General features: G+C 25.9%; 1 protein-coding gene across 1 annotated transcript in view; it reads left to right on the top strand.

The window, feature by feature from the left end:
- Window positions 1-8,183: 8,183 nt before the first annotated feature.
- LOC107455706 (Choline transporter-like 2) overlaps window positions 8,184-19,957 on the top strand; it is a gene marked incomplete in the record, with an annotated part of 31,129 nt that continues 19,355 nt past the window's right edge. The window contains 11 exon segments of the mRNA XM_071181360.1: window positions 8,184-8,346; window positions 8,591-8,644; window positions 12,145-12,193; window positions 12,600-12,673; window positions 14,372-14,450; window positions 15,116-15,197; window positions 16,008-16,127; window positions 16,205-16,265; window positions 17,067-17,120; window positions 18,795-18,921; window positions 19,483-19,566. Of these exon segments, the coding sequence (XP_071037461.1) occupies window positions 8,608-8,644; window positions 12,145-12,193; window positions 12,600-12,673; window positions 14,372-14,450; window positions 15,116-15,197; window positions 16,008-16,127; window positions 16,205-16,265; window positions 17,067-17,120; window positions 18,795-18,921; window positions 19,483-19,566 (767 nt within the window).

The following is a 19,957-nucleotide window of genomic DNA, read 5'->3' as shown; positions in this document are numbered from 1 at the left end:
TCTAATCATCGGACATTTTCGGGATATTCAGTTACTTTCCATCACTTAAAAATACTTTCTTGATCATGTTTGCCAAAATTTCTTAGATTTTCTGAAATAATTTTTTTCTTAAAAAGTTTTAATACAAAGTTAAACTTTGAATAAATGGAATTTTTAACAAGCTGATTAGTTATGATATATTTATGAGGAATTAGAAATTCATAATAAACGTGTAAATTTTAATCATAAGAGAAATTAAAGCAAATATTAAGTTTTTTGATGTTGAGGTTTTAATTGGAAAAATATTTGTTAGAGATTCACTATAAAAGCATTTAAAATATTTGCTTGAAAACTATTCAGGTAAAAAAGACTTGATTAAAAGGAAAATTATTTCGTTTTTCCATTGACATTATAAAATTTTTTTAGTAAAAAAATATTTTAATCATTTCAAAAAATATTTCAGTTAGAAATATTTATTAAATATTTGAATATTATAATCTTTATTATTGAAAATTGTGCATTTTTAATGTAGCGTATATTATAAGTGTAAAAACTTAAAAAAACAAAAATAAACATAGAATTTGAAACATAAAATGAATAGATAATTTAATAAATAGTATAACTTTTAAACATTTTAATGTATTTTCTGGAATCAAATTGCAAAAGTTTATTGAAACATTTTTTTACAAGTCTTCAATGAGTTTTTAATCTAAGACCAAATGAACTTAAAAAACGAAATTTTTTCAAGTTGTAAAATTAGCTAAGAGACATTAAGGAGTCATTGAGACGTTGCATGGTTGTTTAAAACTTTTTATTACATTTATGAAATAATGTATTTCATTTTACGATTACTGATCTATCATCCGATTAGTTTTTAAACTCTTAACCATCATATTAAGATATTATCTTAAGATATTAGAAATTCGTCTTAAAGGTATTAGAAAAAAGATTTATTCAGATATATTCATAGCTCAAAAAAAAGTGTTCTTTTTTTTTCATAAAATGTCATTTTTTAACATTACATTTTCAACATCAAAATCTTCTAAATTGAGGTGTCACAAAAGCATTATTTTTTCATAATATTTTATAAATGCCAGGTCAATGCATATACTATGCAAACATTTCATCAAAATTGATAGATTAAGTTAACATTTTAGTAAGGAAGATAAACAGATACTTTAATAACAAAGAAGATTTCCTTTGTAAACAGGCAATTTCTTTATCAGCACTTCTTAGTCATCAAATCTCTGTACTCAAAAAGAAATACAAATACAATTCAACTTTCCAAAATTAAATTCTATAAATGTTTGGTAATTATTATACTTTGCACATGCATCTTATAAAAATCAGCAGATGAAATCAACATTTCACGGTATATTTTGTAATGGTACAAATCAACAATGATCAAAAATATAAACCGTTGAGTGCATATTTTTTTTAAGAAACCAAAGTAAAAATTTGTTGTCGAATTAATTTTTTTTGTACTTGATAATTATTTTGTAATAGTACACATCAACAGTGATCAAAAATATAAACCTTTTAATGTATATTTGTTTAAAAAGCTAAAGTAAAAATTTTTTGTCGAATTTAATTAGTTTTTTTTTTGTATTTAATAACACCAAAATTAATGTTTTCTTTACAATAATGTAAGTTAAACTATAAATAGTTTAGAAACGAAGTTATTTTATTTAAACGCTTCTACTGTTTCTCCTCGTATAGCACTACCTGTATTCATGTATTTTATAAAATATATGCTAAAATTACCATTAAAATTTTTGAAGAATTTAACTATTATCAAAAAATCATTAAAATGCATTTTAAAAGAAAACGATTCTAAAAATGGCAAACTTTTGGAATCGTTTTCCGAATTAGAATGAACAATTTTGTGCTTAAATTTAATTAGAAATATCCAGAAAAATTGGTTGAAAAATTAATTTTACATTTATAAATTGTATGCCAGGAATAAATTTGAAGTTATGCAGAACATTGGAAGCAAAAAAAGTGCATTCTTTAAAAAAAATTTCAAAACAAATTATGAATGTTAAATTTTCCAACAGTTTATTTATTCATCAAAAAAAGAATAGTCAAAACTACCTGATTATGATAATATTTATCGTGTTTCTGTCTCCATGATCGTACCAAAAATCGCGGTATTTTTTAACGATGCGCTTTGGTTACGATTTTTGATAAAATTAACAAAAAATTATGGCTTTATTGCCATGCTGTTTGATAGTAAATGTGATAATAGTTGCTAATTTTATCATATCAATTCTTAGAGCATGGCATAAAAATCATTTAGTTGATTAAATTTATTTTCCAGTTTTATATTTTTACTAAATGTGTGGTAATAAAAACTGTAAGTTTGAAGAACAGAAAGTTCGATAAACCGTTACCATCGGACGGAAAAAATTACCAAATTATTTAAATACTGTATACATTAAGTTAAAAAAAGAAAATCAGAAATGTCATTGCTATCAGAAATGTACGGAAAATTTCCCAGGATTGTTTTCTTTTCATAGACAACTCTTTTGAATAAAACCTAATTTTAATTATAATTCTATCTCTTAGCACTTATTCTTCAATGAATTAACATTTACATATTGCTTAATATAATTATAAATTATAAGGAAAAGAGATTATAATAAAGCAGCGAGATTATAATCAAGTAGCTCCCTTCCAAATGTAACCAACTACTTAATAAGGCATTCTTTCTTAGGAGTATGAGACGTACTTCATGTCAGATATTTCAATTAATTTTTTATAACATTTTAAAAAAGTTTTTAAATATTATGAGTATCTTTTCAAAATAGTTTTTAAAAATAAAAATACAAATTTTTTCCGTATGTTACAATAGATGCCGCACTATTTATAGCTCCACATGAGGCACAGGAAATATACAACTCATTATTTCCTGTTGTAGAATTCTGACTTTTCTATTTTAGTTACCGATAAATAAAGTTATCAGACCTTATAAATGTAACTCAACAATACATTTGAAAATTTAAAAAAAAAAAAGAATTCTGAAAGAAGGCAGAGTGAAAATTTCCTCAAGCACTTTTAAATTAGTAAACAATTCATTTTTTTAAAAATTATTTTTGAATTATTTTTTTATTTATTTGCTTTTGGGTCTGTAAGGATAAAATTTTTCAATCGATATCTTGACAAATTCTCCACGCTGCTAAAACACTAAAATCTTTATATGATCTTCCTGCTTGATGACAATTCAAGTTTTACTCGTTTCCTAAAAGGTACAAGCAGAATTTATCATCACATTATTGCCCCACGGAATTTATAAAGAAAAAAAAAGTTCTTTAAACGTTTCAACCTACTAGAATGCTCATATCTCCACTTCAGCTTTGTATTTAATGACAACATAAGTTTCAATCATTTCCCGACCACTATAAGCAGAGTTTTATCTCCACATTATCGCAAAGGGGAATATGTCGCCAATCAAAATTGTGACCTTTTCCGATTAGCTATTATACTCAAATTTTAACATGAGTTCTGTGCTGAATGGCAATAAAAGTGTCAATCGTTTTTTGATCGCTACAAACAGAATTTATCACTATATTATCGACAAAAAAAATTTATCGTCAATCAAATTATTTTTTATAACCGTCGTAGATCAGCAGACCAAATTTTATGGGTTTACGACTACTAATGTTCAATCCCGTAGTCTTGTAATTTTGAACCCAATCCGGAAGACAAGGGAACTCCTGGATCGAGTATTGGGAGAAATTTGCCTTCGTGGAGGACTTTTTGATGGAGCCAACCCACATTTGCGTTACATGGAGAGGAAGACCACGAGAACCTCCCACGGTTAGCCTTACGGCAAGGGGACTCTAACCCATGATCCGTCTAGCACTGAGGATATTTCAAATTAGCACTGTGGTCGGTGCAAGACGGATGTGGAATTTGTATCGACTGGGATTCGAACCCGGTTCGCCTCATTGGATAGCGAACGCTCTATTCCCTGAGCCATCGCGGCTCTCAATCAAAATTTTGGCCGTTTCCGTTTAGCTATTACACTCAAATTTTAACATGAATTCTGTGCCGAATTGCAGTTAAAATGTCGATCGTTTTCTGACGGCTAGAAGCAGAATTTATCGCTATATTATCGACAAATAAAATTTATCGACAATCAAAATTTCGAACATTGTTGGGCCAGCTAGAGCATTTAAATTTGAATTGAGAATCTGTGCTAGTTTTCTTAAGCATTACAAAAAGAATCAATCGTAAATACAAATGTCAAACATTTATTGACTAGTTAGAGTGTTTAATTTCCACTGCATCTCTGCATTCAATGACTAATTTATCGCTTTTTTTTTCACCAATCAAAATTTCGTCTATTTTCCGACATCTAATATTTCCCTTCTAATTCCGTCTATTTTTCGTCACAAACAGAAGCAAACACATACAGAACAGAAAAGAAGAAAAATATAAAATTAAATACAAAAATTTTGAAATATGCATTTTTTAAGAGGACGTAGAAGATGAAAATAATTTTATTTTTGGTACAAAAACGAAAATGTATTCCAAATCGTTTTCCTTAAGAATTTCTATCATCAACGAAAATCCTCTGCCTCTCGTCTTTCAATTAATGCATCCCATATTTTTAATTTTAGAGTGACAAAAATAGAATGATTTTTCCTCCTTTTTATCTACTTAGCAAACGTAGTTTTAAAAAATTTTATTTTATTTCGTCATCTTAATTTCCCTAAAAAATTGCACAAAATCAGTTAAGTTTTTTTTCCCTCTTTTCTTATGATTTTTCGTTCTTTCTTTCTTTCTTTTCGTTTCCATCTTTTTTAAGAATATCTATGCTTGTTAACAAATCACTTTTGTATATAAGTTTATCTCATATTTTTCTTTGAACTAATAGTTTAGACATTACATATGGAGATTTTGAATACCTTGTTTACCATTATATTGTCTACAAGTTCACGTCTTTACAATTTAGAATATGAAAATTACGCTTAGCAATGAGATCACATTTAAAAAATAATAATAATAAGTTGCATTTACTTTGAGACGAAAAGAAAAAAAAATAATAATGAAAATTAAATGGACCTAAATCAAAAGTTTAAATAATTTTTCTTTATACAAAAATTATATTTATTCTGTAGCAAAACAGAAGCAAAACAAGTAATAATAATTGACAATCTGACATTTGGCGACTCAAAGGAAAGCTCCAACTGTTAGGGTGATAAAAATCAAGTTAGCTGTAAGACCAGATTTTCAAAAAATGTGTTTATTTTTTTATTTTTTTGAAAAATTTAGTAAATTTGAAAGCAATATAGATTATGATTGCAGATGAAGGTTTGATGATTGTTGATTATGATTACAACTCGGAATCTGATGACCAAAAAATCTGTAAAATATCCTTAAAATGAAGGGAAAAAAATCCTTTGTGTTTAAATGAAAATTACAATCAGAAACCATCATTTCCTTCCTAAAATTTCATAGAACATATAATTGTACTAAAACATTTATATTCGGAGAAAATGAGAATAAATTTTCATTAAATTTTTAAAATAATGTTAATTTCAAAATTATCAAAAGACTGAAAATCTAAAAGAAAAATTGTCTGAAAATCCAGAAGAAAAAAAATTTCTAAAAATTTAAAACAAAATTTTCTAAATTAGTATCAAAAGTGTTAAAAAATGCGAAAAAATAAACCATTTCCCTATACACCATTTCTCTACCTAATAACATGAGAAAACCGGGCTTGCTACTCAAGGGAAACTAGGGAAGTGTGACTCGCCAATTTTGAAATAAACTAGTGGGATGTATTCCTTATGAGGAATAATTTTAGAGGGCAACATTCGTTTCGGCCCATAGAAGGTCCTGTGTGAGATAAAAAATAATTCAATATATAGAAAAATCGGTATTTTATTACTTCAATGCAGACTATTAGTTATTGTATTTGTCTCATAATGCAATTAATTTGTAATTAATTGGATAATTAATTAATTTGCTAATTAATAAATTAATTAACATTCGTTTCGGCCTATAGAAGGTCTTGTGAGAGATAAAAAATAATTCAATATATAGAAAAATCGGTATTTCATTACTTCAATGCAGACTATTAGTTATTGTATTTGTCCCATAATCCAATTAATTTGTAATTAATTGGATAATTAATTAATTTGCTAATTAACAAAGTAATCAAAAATTAATTGTCAATTAATTGTTAATTATTAATTAATTATTAATTGATTAATTGATTTACAATTACATACTCCAATTAATTTGGAAAGTTTTTTGAAAAAAAANGTATTGTTAAAAAATTGGATAAGCAGTTTAGTGCAGAATTGCTATAGTCTTAATAATGAATTTAATTGAACCATACTTCCGTTCCAGTCCAATCAAATTATCGTATATTTAAATTTAAAATGTACGATAATTTAGTTCCATTTAGTTCTCAACAAGTAATAGTCTGCATTGAAGTAATAAAATACCGATTTTTCTATATATTGAATTATTTTTTATCCCTCACAGGACCTTCAATGGGCCGAAACGAATGTTGCCCCCTAAAATTATGCTTAAGGCATACATCCCACTAGTTTATTTCAAAATTGGTGAGTCACACTTCCCTAGTTTCCCTTGTCAGAGAAGACTGCAGGTTATAATACTTTTTACGTGCAAAACCGTCAAAAGGGTTAAATAGTGTTTCTTTTTTCTTTTTCTTTTTTTCGTCTTTTCTTTTTAAGAATTTAAACAGCAACATTAGGCATTTGGAGTACTTTTAGTCAGCAAATTTGGTATGTTACTTTTTATTTTGTATTTTTTTGAGATTATTGACTTATCAAAAAATTTTGAAATATCAAAAATTATTTTTTATGCACCAAATTAAAAATTTGAATATTGAAATAAATTCAATAGTAAAGGTAATCAAATATATTTAATATGTAATTAATAGTAAAAAATTAGATTGCTTTTTAAAAATAATGCACATGATGTGTACGTATCCTACATATTTTATTAATAATTTTAAGTACTACTTATTTTCTGAATGCTTTAAAAAAAAATAATAATAATGTGCATCGTAATCCTACATCATTTTCAATACTTTGAATTGTGCAAAATAATACGATACGAATTTTAAATATAAAAAATAACATCAAAATTTTCTTTAAAATACTGCGAGTTGAGTTAGGAAAAAGATCAAAAATGAGCTTCAAAATCCTTTTTCTTCCCTCTTATGAAAAAAAAAGTATACTGCAAAATGTAAAAATATTTTTCATTGTCTTTTTATGAATTTTTTTACAAAAAAATTTTTGCTATTTATTTTAATGTAAATTTTAATAATAGGATCCAAAATTTGAGCAAAATTGGTCAAGTTAACTGCAATAATTTTCTTTTTAATTTTATTTATTACTGTCGTTGAACAGCGGGACCCAAATAGTGTTTACGACTACCAATGTTCAACTCCATAACCTTGTAATTTGAACATAAGCCAGAAGACATGGGAACCCCTGGATCAGTACCCCCAGAAGTATTGATTCATTATGGGAACTTGGAGGACTTTGTGATCCCAACAGATTTAACGTGCACCAGTCACCATTTAAATCACGTGGATTCTTCGGTCAGCTGGATTCTGGCTCCCGTTCTCATGAACACGAGTCCAACTCCTTACCAGCCGAGCTATCCCACCTCTCTCTCTCTCTGAAGATATTCTGTTCGGAAAGATATAATTGAATCACAAACTTTTAATTTTGCACTACGTCTCCTGCCAATCAAATGCAGTCGTACCATATCAGTTAAGCTGTACCGGTTCAAAAGGATCGGGTAATTGCAACTCCGGAGGAATACCGCAGAAATCGCATGGTTGCGCCGAATCACGCAGTTGACATGCAGCTTATAAACACTCGCAGATGCGTTTTTAATCGCATGCAGTGTGAATGCTCCCTTAACGCTGCAGCTTGGTTAGTTACTATGAATCAGATTTAATTGCATAACTATGACAACAAGCAACGCCACATATCTATGTCGTGTGTCATATATGTTTATCCTTTGGCCAAGGAGAGTCGAACCGGCGTAAACAAATATATTTTTTACTCACGCCTCAAGTCGCCCTAATCTAAATGACCCCTACAGCTTACCTCATATGCAAATGCAAAACCAAGTTACTTGCTATACCATTTCTTTTTATTCTAGTTTTTTGATGGTAAAATGGATCTGGCAATGATAATTGTGAAAATAGAAACATTGGAGAGAAAAGAAAGAAAAACAAAAAGCTTGTTGTTTTGTTCTTTTCTTGACAGATATTGTTGATTGAGAAGAGAAAGCGATAGTCGAAATATGTATTAAGAAAGCATGTTTATTGAATATAATTTATTTTATTCGTGCTAAGCATTGTACGAAGTAATGAATACTTAATTTTATAAATAAAATTCTCGTGTTATTTTATTGATAAAATGTTTATGGTTTATTCCCTTTAATTTTTAACATTGAAATGTAAAATAACTACTCATGTTTTCTCAGCATCTTTTTAAGGTTGAAATATAGTATTTAAAAGTGCCATTGAAATCTCCTGTTTCTTTGTATTATGAAATTTTTTTTTTTTAATTAGCTATAATAAAATCTTTATTTTTCTGTATTGAAATAGGTAATTTATCTCCAGCTATGCCTTCATCTCCTAGCGAGCATAATGGTAAATTTGGTAAGTATTTTTATTTAAATATTTATTTAATTCTTACTTTTAAACCGAGTTTGAGCTTTTAAACCTCCAAAATTAACTTAAATCCTCAAAATTTACATAAGAAATCATAACATGTCCAGTTTTTTATATTGTACTCAAACATTAAACTAACATAAATATTTTTTAACATATATAAACGCTCATATAAAAATATGTAGTTATCAAGGAGTATATCTAAGTAGAAATTTTACTTCATAATTAGTTCTCATTCCTCAATTATTTAGGAAAGTTTTTTGTCACGGTATTTATGCCAAACTAATAGCTGTGCTTAGACAACTTTTGAGAAGTTGTCCAAAAAAGAAACTTCAACTTGAGAGATGTAACTTGCAAGCACCCATGGGGAAAACTGATATAAATTTTTTTAAAATTTTGTAAGTTTAAAATCCATTTTGCACTCTAAGGATTATAATTGAACTACGCAGATACTGATATGGACATATATCCTCTATTTTTGGTAATCCTTTAATTTTAGAGCTCCACTGCATCTACTGTTAGCATTTAGTTGTTGATATCTCAAGAATATGTATATATATATATATATATGTTGATTTATATACATGACAGGTTTATGCTTATACCAGTGTTGTATCAATAAAAATTTGCATTTAAATAATTTTATTTTTAAATTATAATCTCAGTTTTCATTTCTAAAGCATTTTCTGTTCTGTATATGTTAAAAATTAGAAATTTTTTATTTAATATTTGAGATTAAACTAGGTATGCAATATGCTATTTAATAACTTAATTTTTGATGTGACAGTGATATCCGTAGTTTAAAACCATTAAAAACTTGTCAATCTTGCTGATAATAGATATCTTAAAGAGCGTAATGATATAGTATTTGAATGTGTAGTTTTTAAACAATTCTTGAAAATGGGTAGTTTTTTTTTTGATATTGTTTCCTTACTGAGAATTATATATTGTCCCTGGAGTACTAATCCATATAAATGTAAATAGAAAAAAAGCTGCTAAAAAATTCCTTGTGAAACAGTTTCTTGCACTACATAATGTAAATCAAGTTAAGTTCTGTACTGTTTTTAATTTGTTTTTTTTCTTCACAAAAGCTGATATTGTAAGTTTTTCTTAGAATAAACCTATACATTTATGTAGGTTAGTTTTCAACTGAATTTTTTCAGGTATTGTTAAGTTTTATAATTTTTTTTTTTTATTCATTGAAATAGTTTATGTATTGATTTTCAAAAAAATTTCTACATGTCTATAAAAGTAAGTTTTCACTCAATGTCATCATAGGACACTATTACTTCAAAGTGATTTTTTTCATTCACTGATTTCTTCCACTGGTTCAAGAAAGTTGTGTTACTAAGAAACAGGGTTTACAAAAACCAGGGATTTTAAAAAATAACTTAGCCCATATAAGTATTTTTTTTTTGGGGGGGGGACCCAAATTTTGACCAGGGATAGATTTTTTTGAGGGGAGGGATGGGGATGACAAAAAGATTCCGTTCCAATTTTCCAATTTCGTTCGGATATAAAGTTTTCTTTAATTTATTCTATAAGCATACTAATACTTACTAAATATTAGAATAAAATGTATATATTGAAAAAATATTGCTTGATTATTAAAGGGATTAATCAGTGTTTTCATCTCAGAAAAAAAATGGGTGAGAATTTTTCCCCCTTTCTCAAAAACAGGGTGAGATTTCAAAAAGTTAAGTGAGACTTCAAAAATTAAAAAAAAAAAAAAAAAAANAAAGCACCAAAAGACTTTAAAAAAAAAAATCATTTCTTTAATCATAATGCATTTTTAATATCTTCTAATTTTTAAAGCATTGAATATTTTTGCAGCATCATCATATGGAAAATGTTCTACATCTACTTTTTCATCAGCTATTCTCATCAGGTTGCTCAAATGCGTATTTGTTTCGTTTTGATCGTTTCTACCCACATTTGTTTCATTTTCATTTGTCCGTTTCGGAGTAGAAGATATTGGCTTTACAAGGTATTTGTCCATCTTACATTAACGAGCAAAAAATTTGAACGTCTTACATGAAGAAACCTTACCTACGGTAAACACGTGGTTGCAGAGAAATGCGTTCTGAAAGAGGTTCCGTGGTTCGGAAGGATGGTGTTCTGTTGTTCTTAAAGGTTCTGAACAATACTGGTAAATAGGGAAGCTAGATAATGGGGCAGATGTTGAAAATAATAAAAGATCCAGGAAGAAAAGTGAAACGGATTTTATTCTAAATGGCGCAAATGAGAAATTTTTTTCAAAATGCGAGAAATTCGCGAATTTTGAAATAGGTTTATAGAATGCGCGAATTTCTCGCAGTTATCATTTTTTAATGCGAGAATATAAGAAAATATGCGAGATTCTCGCGTTCTCACGCTGTAGTGAAAACACTGGATTAATAAAAGAAATGATTAAAAGAGTAACCATTATAAAAGAATAACCATCATGTCATTCATTTTTTTGCTTTCTAACTCTATAATGAATTGCATAATGATAAAGTTACTGAAATTATTCTTTGTAACTTGATGAGCTTAATATGTTATGTGAATAGTTTTAAGTTGTAAATATGAAATTAAATAGCATATAACATTTTATAGCATATGGTATGTTCATATGAATTTTTCAGTGTTTGAATTCTTTATTTGTCTTTCTGTCTACAAAAAATTATCAACTTTCACCTTTATTATACTTTTTGTTTTTGAAATGAATCAAAAGAGAAAATAAATTTTAAACATTTGTATTCTTAGCATTCCAAGTAATGTAATTTCAAGTCTTAATGAACATGCAGAAATACTCATTAAATTTAAATAATAATTATGTAAGAATAATATCATGAACAACCATATCTATAATATGCATTCACATTCCATTCATTAATAATTTCATTATATGAAAATGATGTAATTTAATCTTTCTTTTGTAATGAACAAAATCTTATTCTGATTATTTAATAGCAAATCAAATAATAAAGTTTCAAAATAATAGATAAGTATTTAGATTTAAAAACTTAGATTAAAAACTTAATTTAAGATTTAAAAATTATAACATAGCAATATATTTTTTAATCATATATTTTACTTTTAATACGTATTAAATTTATTTATATTAAATTTTGTTTGTAAAAAAAATCAGATTTCTGAAAAGTTTTACTTCATAATTTTGTATAAACATATTAAACTTATAAAAAAAAACGTTGATAATTTTAAAGAACAGTTTTGTTGTCTAAGAATATTAATTGTTAGTTATAAAATGTGAAAAAAAAAAAAAAAACCACTTGATGGGTATAAAGATGGATTTTTTCAACTTGGTCCAATCTGAAAAAAACCCTCTGGGGTTTTCTGAGAAGTCTGAAAATTTTTAACTTTTTACCAAATACTACTGATTTAAATTTTTTATGATTATGCTGCTTTTTGATAACTCCCCAAAAAGTGTTAATGCAGGTTCAATTGAATCAACAATGAAAATCTAAAAACTGATTTTTATGTTTCAGGTGAACAGTTCCGATATGACCCAGAATTCAGAGGTCCTATAAAAAACCGGTAAGTTAATTTGCGTAACATAAGTTAGTATTGAAAATAGATTGATGTATTCTTATTATTCAAAAGCTTTATTTACAATGTTTTGCATAATGATGTTTACAAAAATTTATTGCTGGAATTAACTTATTTTACAGTTTCAATAAATGTTGCAGTTTTATAAATTTGTGATGTCTCAAAAGATGCTAAAAGCTCTCATTAATAAATTCTTTATAAATATAGTTTTTTTCTTCCCTTTATGTGTAATATTCTGTTATTATTAACTTATTTAAATATTTTATTTTTAATTATCATTTGTTGTAGTTTGTAGAATATTATTTATTGATTCATAAAATTTTCAAATAAAAATGTTGCATGTAATAACTTTTATTTACATAAAATATAAATCCTTAAATATTTTTGATTTCAGGAGCTGCACTGACATAATTTGTCTATTTTTGTTCATTGCTTTCATAGCAGGATGGATAGTGGTTGGAGTTTTTGGTAATAATATTTACCTTTATTTAGATTACAACTGAAATTGTTATTGAAATCACATTAAACTTAAATAAAATTTTGGACATATTTTTTCTGGAAAGTATAACCTTCAAAGTTAAAAATATTTTTAGTTCATTTAAAAATCATGCTGAAATTTTTTTGCTTTAAAATTATGTTTTTTTTCCGAGCCTCATTTATAGAATTTGCTATAAGTGATGCACAAACTTAGAGAAAAGTATGTCAAGTTTTTTGTTTCCGATGTACTGCAAGAAATCTCTGCAAAAGTACTTGCACTGCATTAGAAAACATCGACATTGTTGTAAAACTGACTAGATTACACATTAGATGTTAATGGCCAAAAAAGAAAGAAAAAAATTCATATGAAACATTTCTAATTGAAAAAATCTTGGTATATTTTTATTTAATTTCATGTATATTAATTGTAATATATGTAATAATTTTTTTAAAAAAATAAACATTTAAATTTGGTCACTCTTTTGTGGTAATCTTGTATTATGATAGAAATATAAATTAATTTGAAACATAATTAGAAGTACTTGATATCAAACTGTGCCAAATCTGTATTAAAAAGTTTTGAGAAGAAGCATAGGAACAGTAAAAACTTCTTTTTTTGTATATATATGAAGTAAGCGAGGATAGCTCCTTTGTAATACTGATATTTTATTGAACATATTTACATTATACGTTACATTTACGATGAGCGGCGGACCCATCACCACATATATATATATTAAGTATATATAAGTTTAAATATTGAGAAAACATGGAAAATAATTAAAATTAATTAAAGAAGAAGAAAAATTATAAAAATAAAATTATTTTTCAAAAACATTTAAAAAAATTTTTTTTATGTATCTCAAAGGAAAAAAAAAAAATTTCAAATTCCAGAAAACAAAATAAAGGGAAAAAAATATAACTTCTTCATCAGCTCACACGGTTATATCCACAAAAAAGAGTGCTTTCTAGTATTGTATCAATGTAGCCAAAGCAAAATATATCAATATAATAGTCTGGATATTACCGTGCGAGCTGATGAAGACGTTTCTTTATTTTGTTTTCTACCATTTGAATGTTTTTTTCTTCTTTTTTTCAAGATACATAAAGAAAATTTTTTAAAAATGTTTTTAAAAAGTAATTTTATTTTTATAATTTTTCTTCTTCTCTTTTAATAAATCTTTGTTATTTTCTCAATATTTAAACTTATTTTATGAGTTCTATATACTTGCAGCTTATGTGCAGTAAATAAAACTTATTAATGCTCTTCGTTTTTCTCGCATTTTTTTTATCCTTTTTGTCTTCATTGATATGTATATAAGTACTATGTATGTATAAGGACACTGCACATTTACATGACTTATAAATCTATTTAAGTAAGTAAATGTGCAGTGCCTTTTTTTCCCTTGCTGAACAGAACGATTAACGATTAAGTAAATTTTGTCCTAGTGTTTAAAGTTTTAAGAGTATGATTTTCCTAAGTTCCTTACTTGATGACATTCCATTTTAAAATCTCATTAATGGCATTGCATGCTTTTTTTCAAACTTGAATCATGTTGTATAATTTTTATTTTATTTTATGATTTTTTAATCCACATTTATATTTTCAGCATTGTAAGATTTTTCCTTCTAAGATTTTTATTATTATTTTAAATTTTTGTTAAAATGTCCTTTTTTAATTCGTCATAGCATTTCGAGCAGGGGACTTAAAAGTGCTTTTTTATCCCACGGATTCCGAAGGAAATATGTGTGGTGTGGATGAACTTAAGTATGTTATTTATGAACATTTTTATAACTTGCTAAAATTAATAACTTTTTGACAGATTTAATATTAGTTTAGGTACAGTTTTTTGTTGTTTGATGAATTTTAAATTAACTTAAATAATTTTGGTTCGTGCATTGAGTTACTTAGTTTCCCCTTAGTTTAGTTTATATTTGATTGTATAGTATTGATACATATTAAAACTTAGTCATGTTGGAATGCTTATTCTTTTTATTTTTTCAAAATCACCTCTGATCATCTTGTTCCTATCTTAATTTTTTGTTTGAAAATGTTCCATGTTGCCCATGTGTTCTTTTTTCAAATTTTAAAGGCAGTCGATCACGTTATTTGTTTAGCTCTTTGTTGTTTGCTCTTTAGCTCTACTAAAATCTACGTATTGCACAATAATTGTTCCAATTTTTATTTTAAACCGCTACAAAGCCTGCCTACATATTGTGTAATCCAAAGAATTATTTCAATAATTTTTTATTCTTTTTCAAAGGAACAATATTGACATAATTCTTTGCATTACGTTGAGCTAGTTTCCCAATTTTACCTTTAAACTATAGTTATTTTCTAGTTTGAAATTTATGAAAACAATGTGCATATTAGTGTGAAATTTTTTTTTTTTTTTTGTAAAATTTTAAATTTCTTTTTTCTTTTTTTTTCAGAAATAAATCATACCTACTCTTTTTTGATTTACGAAAGTGTGCCAGCCCTAAAGTGATATATTCTGGTTGCCCTACTCCACAGGTATTTTTAATTATGCTATTATACCATTTTAATGCTATTTTAACATTAAAAAAAAATTTTTTTCAAATTCTTTTTTGCATTAGTAGTGAATATACCATACATAATTTACACAGAATTTCAAAGTTTAGGTTTCTCTTTCTGCATGCTTTTTCCTGAGGAGGAAAGAGTCCTTTTTTTTCTTCTTGCTTTACATCTCTCTGAACTAAATCAAGTTAAGACATTCTCAGACTATATTTTGTATTTTTTTCAATCTTAGATTGGAATGTTTCTTCAAAAGTTTAACTTGTTCATTATATACTAAGAAATAAAATAATTATGTAAATATTCAGGTATTTAATATAAAAGTGTCTTTGATATATATATTATTACAACTGTGGATGTTCTAGCTCACAGGAATCAGGCAACATGGCTAGATAACTTTATTTTACATTTTAGAGGATTAGAAGAGTTACAAATTGCACTCTAAAATCGGTATGCTTGAGTTTTATCTTACGGAAAGTATCACAAGTTCTTAAGTTTTTCCCTTTCATATGTTATACCTCATGGTGAAAGAGAAGAAGTAATTAAATTAGGTCCATTAGATAAGTGGAAGAATTAGTCAGTTTGTCACTCTAGTAAAGATGTAAATGCCAGATATAAATATTAATTATGCGAATGCATTTTGTTACAAATAAAGAAGTAAAATAAGACAAAGAAATAACAAGATTTGTTGAATCTTTTTAATTTAAATTGATATTGTTAAACATTTGAATGAAGAAAAAAATCAAGCTTCTCATTTTGTATTAAAGATATTTTACGTTTATGTATTAGGTTTGTGTTTCTACGTGCCCAACAGAAAATTTTATTCCCACTGTATCAGGTGATCCAGAAAAAGATAAGCGAACAAAGGAAAAATTAATTTGTGAGTACGATGTTAATAAGGATTCAAAGGTAAAAACTGTTTTATTTTTTAAAATTTTTTACACTTAGTTGGCTATCTAAATAAGACTTTTTTCAATCTCTCTTAGACTTTGCAAGAATTACTCGATGAAGGACATTGTGCTACTTTATATCTTAAAAGTTCTCCATGTAAGTTTCTTCCTAAAGTAAATTTAACTTTTTCTTAAGTTTAAAAAAATATCTGTTGAATTTTTTTATCAATGTATACGAATGCTGATGATATTTTTTAAAAATATGTTCCTGATGAAAAAAAAAATCAAAATTTTTCCAATTATTTGTGTTTTTTTCTTTATGAATAATTATATAATATGTTTAGTATCCTTATTTATTAAATTTCAAAATTAGATTTAAAAATAAATTTTGATGAAAAATTTGATGAATAATTTAAATCTTTTGAAACATTTTATAAGATCAGATGTTCTAATGCTACTTTATTTTAAAAAATTATGTAAATTGTAAAGTGTATCAAATTATGAAAAATGTCATTTCATCCTATTAAACTAATCTGAAAGAGAATGAAGAAAAACTTATAATAAAATTGTTTGATCCTCAATTTCGTATTCACTTCAAATTTTTCCTGTCTCAAACTGGAATTATGCATAAACTTGCCATAATGTTTCAAGCTGTTGTCTTCTTTATGAGCTATTGATTTTAATGCTATTGACTTCTTTAAATGTCTTCTAAAATTATATTAGTATAGTAATTGTTTCTTTTTTTTTTCCCATTTGATATTTATTTATATTTTAAATCCATATTTATTTATATTCCACTTGGGGATTGATATTGTCTTTCTGCCATACTGAATAAATTGATATACGTTATTCTTAGATATTTTTTCTGTCACACTGAATAAATTGATTTGATTATCATTTCATGAGAAATCAAATCAGTTTTAATTAATTATTTTCTTCTTGTGTTACTGCATATCAGTTGGAGCAACAAACTTTGAAGATAAGCATTTGGTACCTAAAGTAAAAGATGTCTGTGAGTAGTATTATACTGCAGTTCTGCATGAATTCAGTGTTTTGTTTCCAATTTGCATTTACACCAATAACGTTAATCTTTAAGCATGATTTTTTCTGATCTAAACAGAAAAAAAATGTTCTATAACTAGTTTTATTTAACCATTAATAATTAAATATATTCTTTTTGGAATGTATTATGATTTCATTAAGTTGTTAAGCGTTTGACTGTTTGTGGAATGTTTAACTACAGTTTGAATGCTAAAATGTTCAAACTTTGAAGTTACAAACTATATTTAGTTGAAGTTGCATGTGATTTGATTTACATCTAATTTTTATTAATTTTTATGTTTGGATTGCTTAAAATTATTTTCATTTAGTAATACTTTTTATTAATTGTTTCATTTTAATGATAGTAATATATATATATATATGTATTCAATTTGTACTTTTTTATGTTCTTAATATAATGTAGCCATTATGTACTTTTATCTGAAATTTTTGAGTTACTTATGTTTAGTAGATATTTATTATTTGTTGTTTTACTTAATGTTTTTTATGTAAGCTAGTTTATTTTAATTTTAAAAGAAGTAATAAAACTTAGAAGTAATTAAATAGTTTAGATCTATTTAATAATAATAATTTCATAATTATGTACTTCTCTAACATCTTTTAAATGATTTATTAAAGTGTAAGCTGAATAAAATTTTAACTTGTTGGTTCTTTTAACATTGATGTCCTCCATATTTAATTTCTATTCTGACTTTAATTGCTATTTTTTACTGTCACTGAAATTGGCCATTCAATTTCTGTAACAGTGAATTGAATGACCAATTTACATAGTTTCAATGCTTTCTTAAAGTCCCTACCCCTGTAATTTTGAGCTGAACTGACCATGAATTAAGCTCAACTGAAATTCTGAGCTCAAGTTTTTTATCTCTCCTGGAGGTTCTTTATAACGAAACTAATCCACATATTTGCTGCATGGAGAAGAGAACCTCAATACTTCACTTCATGATCTTGATGATACTGAAGTTTATCATTTTTTATTTTTATATGTCAGTGTTATCTTGAGTTCATAGCACATATTCAAACTTGTGTCACCTGATACAAAAATGTGCAATGAAAACCTGTTTAACTTTGCAATTTTTTAAATATTTTTACTTTTTTTAAAAATATCAATAAAACTTATATGAAATCAAGTGCAATATTTTCATTAAATAAAAATAATATTTTCCTTAACATAGAATTATTGAGTGTGTTTATATGTTTATATGTATTTTTTAGTGTGTATAATTGTTCAAAATTTATAATTTTATTCTAATCAAACTCAAATTATTTACTCAGTTCTTTGAACTCACTATAAAAATACTTTGGATGATACAAATTTTTCAATAATTTTTTAGCTGTCTTTAACTTAATGAAGAGAAAAATATTAATATTCTTATAAAAAGTTCGTGTTTATTCTCGTATCTGCGAGATGATGTTTTTATTTTTCTCATCTGTTTTAGAGAACTTATGTATTTCAAATTTTTCTTTAATCCTTTCTACTTTGTCTGCATTTAAAAGACATGGTAGACAACTATTTCTTTTATAAAAGTAGTGAAGACAGATTAAAATTTCATTTAGTTTTTGATAATTTCTACTTTTTTTTAATGAAAAAATATTTTAGCTCAAATTTTATTTTTGTTTTTAGTACTTGGGCGGTGCATTCCTGATATTTTCAAGCAGGGCATAGATAAATACTTAACAGATAAACATGGGAAAGTTATGCAAGATGAAGGTGATAAAATTACTGCTGAACAAATCAAGAACGCCACTGCGTAAGTAATTATAGTTACTTTAACCTTCTCTTTGATTTCACTTATTGATTACATAGATTTATTCATTTATTGTCACATCATAATTATTATTTCTTTCTCTACGACTTTGCTTGTTAAAATACGCACCATCAAATAAGAATGTTATATTTCAAACATAAATGTGTATTAAATAATGTCTATTATCTCATAAATAGCATACAAAAGATTAAGCACTTTAAGATTAAAGACTTTTGTTTAACATTACTAAATAAATATTTTAAAATAAAATTTTAATTTATAATTTTTTTTAGACCTAAATAAGATAAAAAATTATATTGTAAAGTAAAATGTCTATCTTTTATGACTTTTATTTATATTTTATATCTGTAATTATATTATTATTCCTTACATACAATATTTATTTTAAAGTCTGGGTTTAATAATGCATAATTTAATTGAAGGTTTATTTATTATTTATATTTTACCAACTTAAATATTTAACTTTTATTTTATCTATTTTTAATCATTTGCAAAGTATTAGTTTTGAATACAATTTGTGAAGTATTAATTTTCCTTTTATAGCAATATTGAAAAATTCTTAAAGTTAACTGAAATTGGTGCGAAAGTGTTTGGAGACTTTGTAATAGCATGGAAAGAAATGCTAGTGTAAGTATATATGCTTTAATTTCTTGTTCTTTAAAAAAATTTTGTTTAAATTTCAAACTTTTAAAATAAAAGATTCTATTCTTGGTATTATTACTTGCCAGTGTCCTGGATTATTATATAATTATTTATAAAGAAAAGCTAGAACTAAATGCAATGTAAATGAAAGATTTAACAGAAAACCTCTCATCCTCGGTTAATTAGTTAATTAACCAAAGTTAGATTAGAATTAGTAAGTAAATAATTTTTTTTTATATATAAATAAGCTTGTGTATAAATTTTTATTTTTGAACTGCTGATTTTACAGTTATAGTTGTATTTTAACTGATGTTTGGGGACCAATATATTGACCTTTGCTCTCAAAATATTAGCTTTTATTTTTACAAGAATTTAA

Source organism: Parasteatoda tepidariorum, chromosome 1 (assembly GCF_043381705.1).
Source record: "Parasteatoda tepidariorum isolate YZ-2023 chromosome 1, CAS_Ptep_4.0, whole genome shotgun sequence".
In the NCBI taxonomy this organism is placed as follows: domain Eukaryota; kingdom Metazoa; phylum Arthropoda; class Arachnida; order Araneae; family Theridiidae; genus Parasteatoda; species Parasteatoda tepidariorum.
The sequence above is the reverse complement of the archived record's forward strand: the minus strand, read 5'-3'. Positions and strand labels throughout refer to the sequence as shown.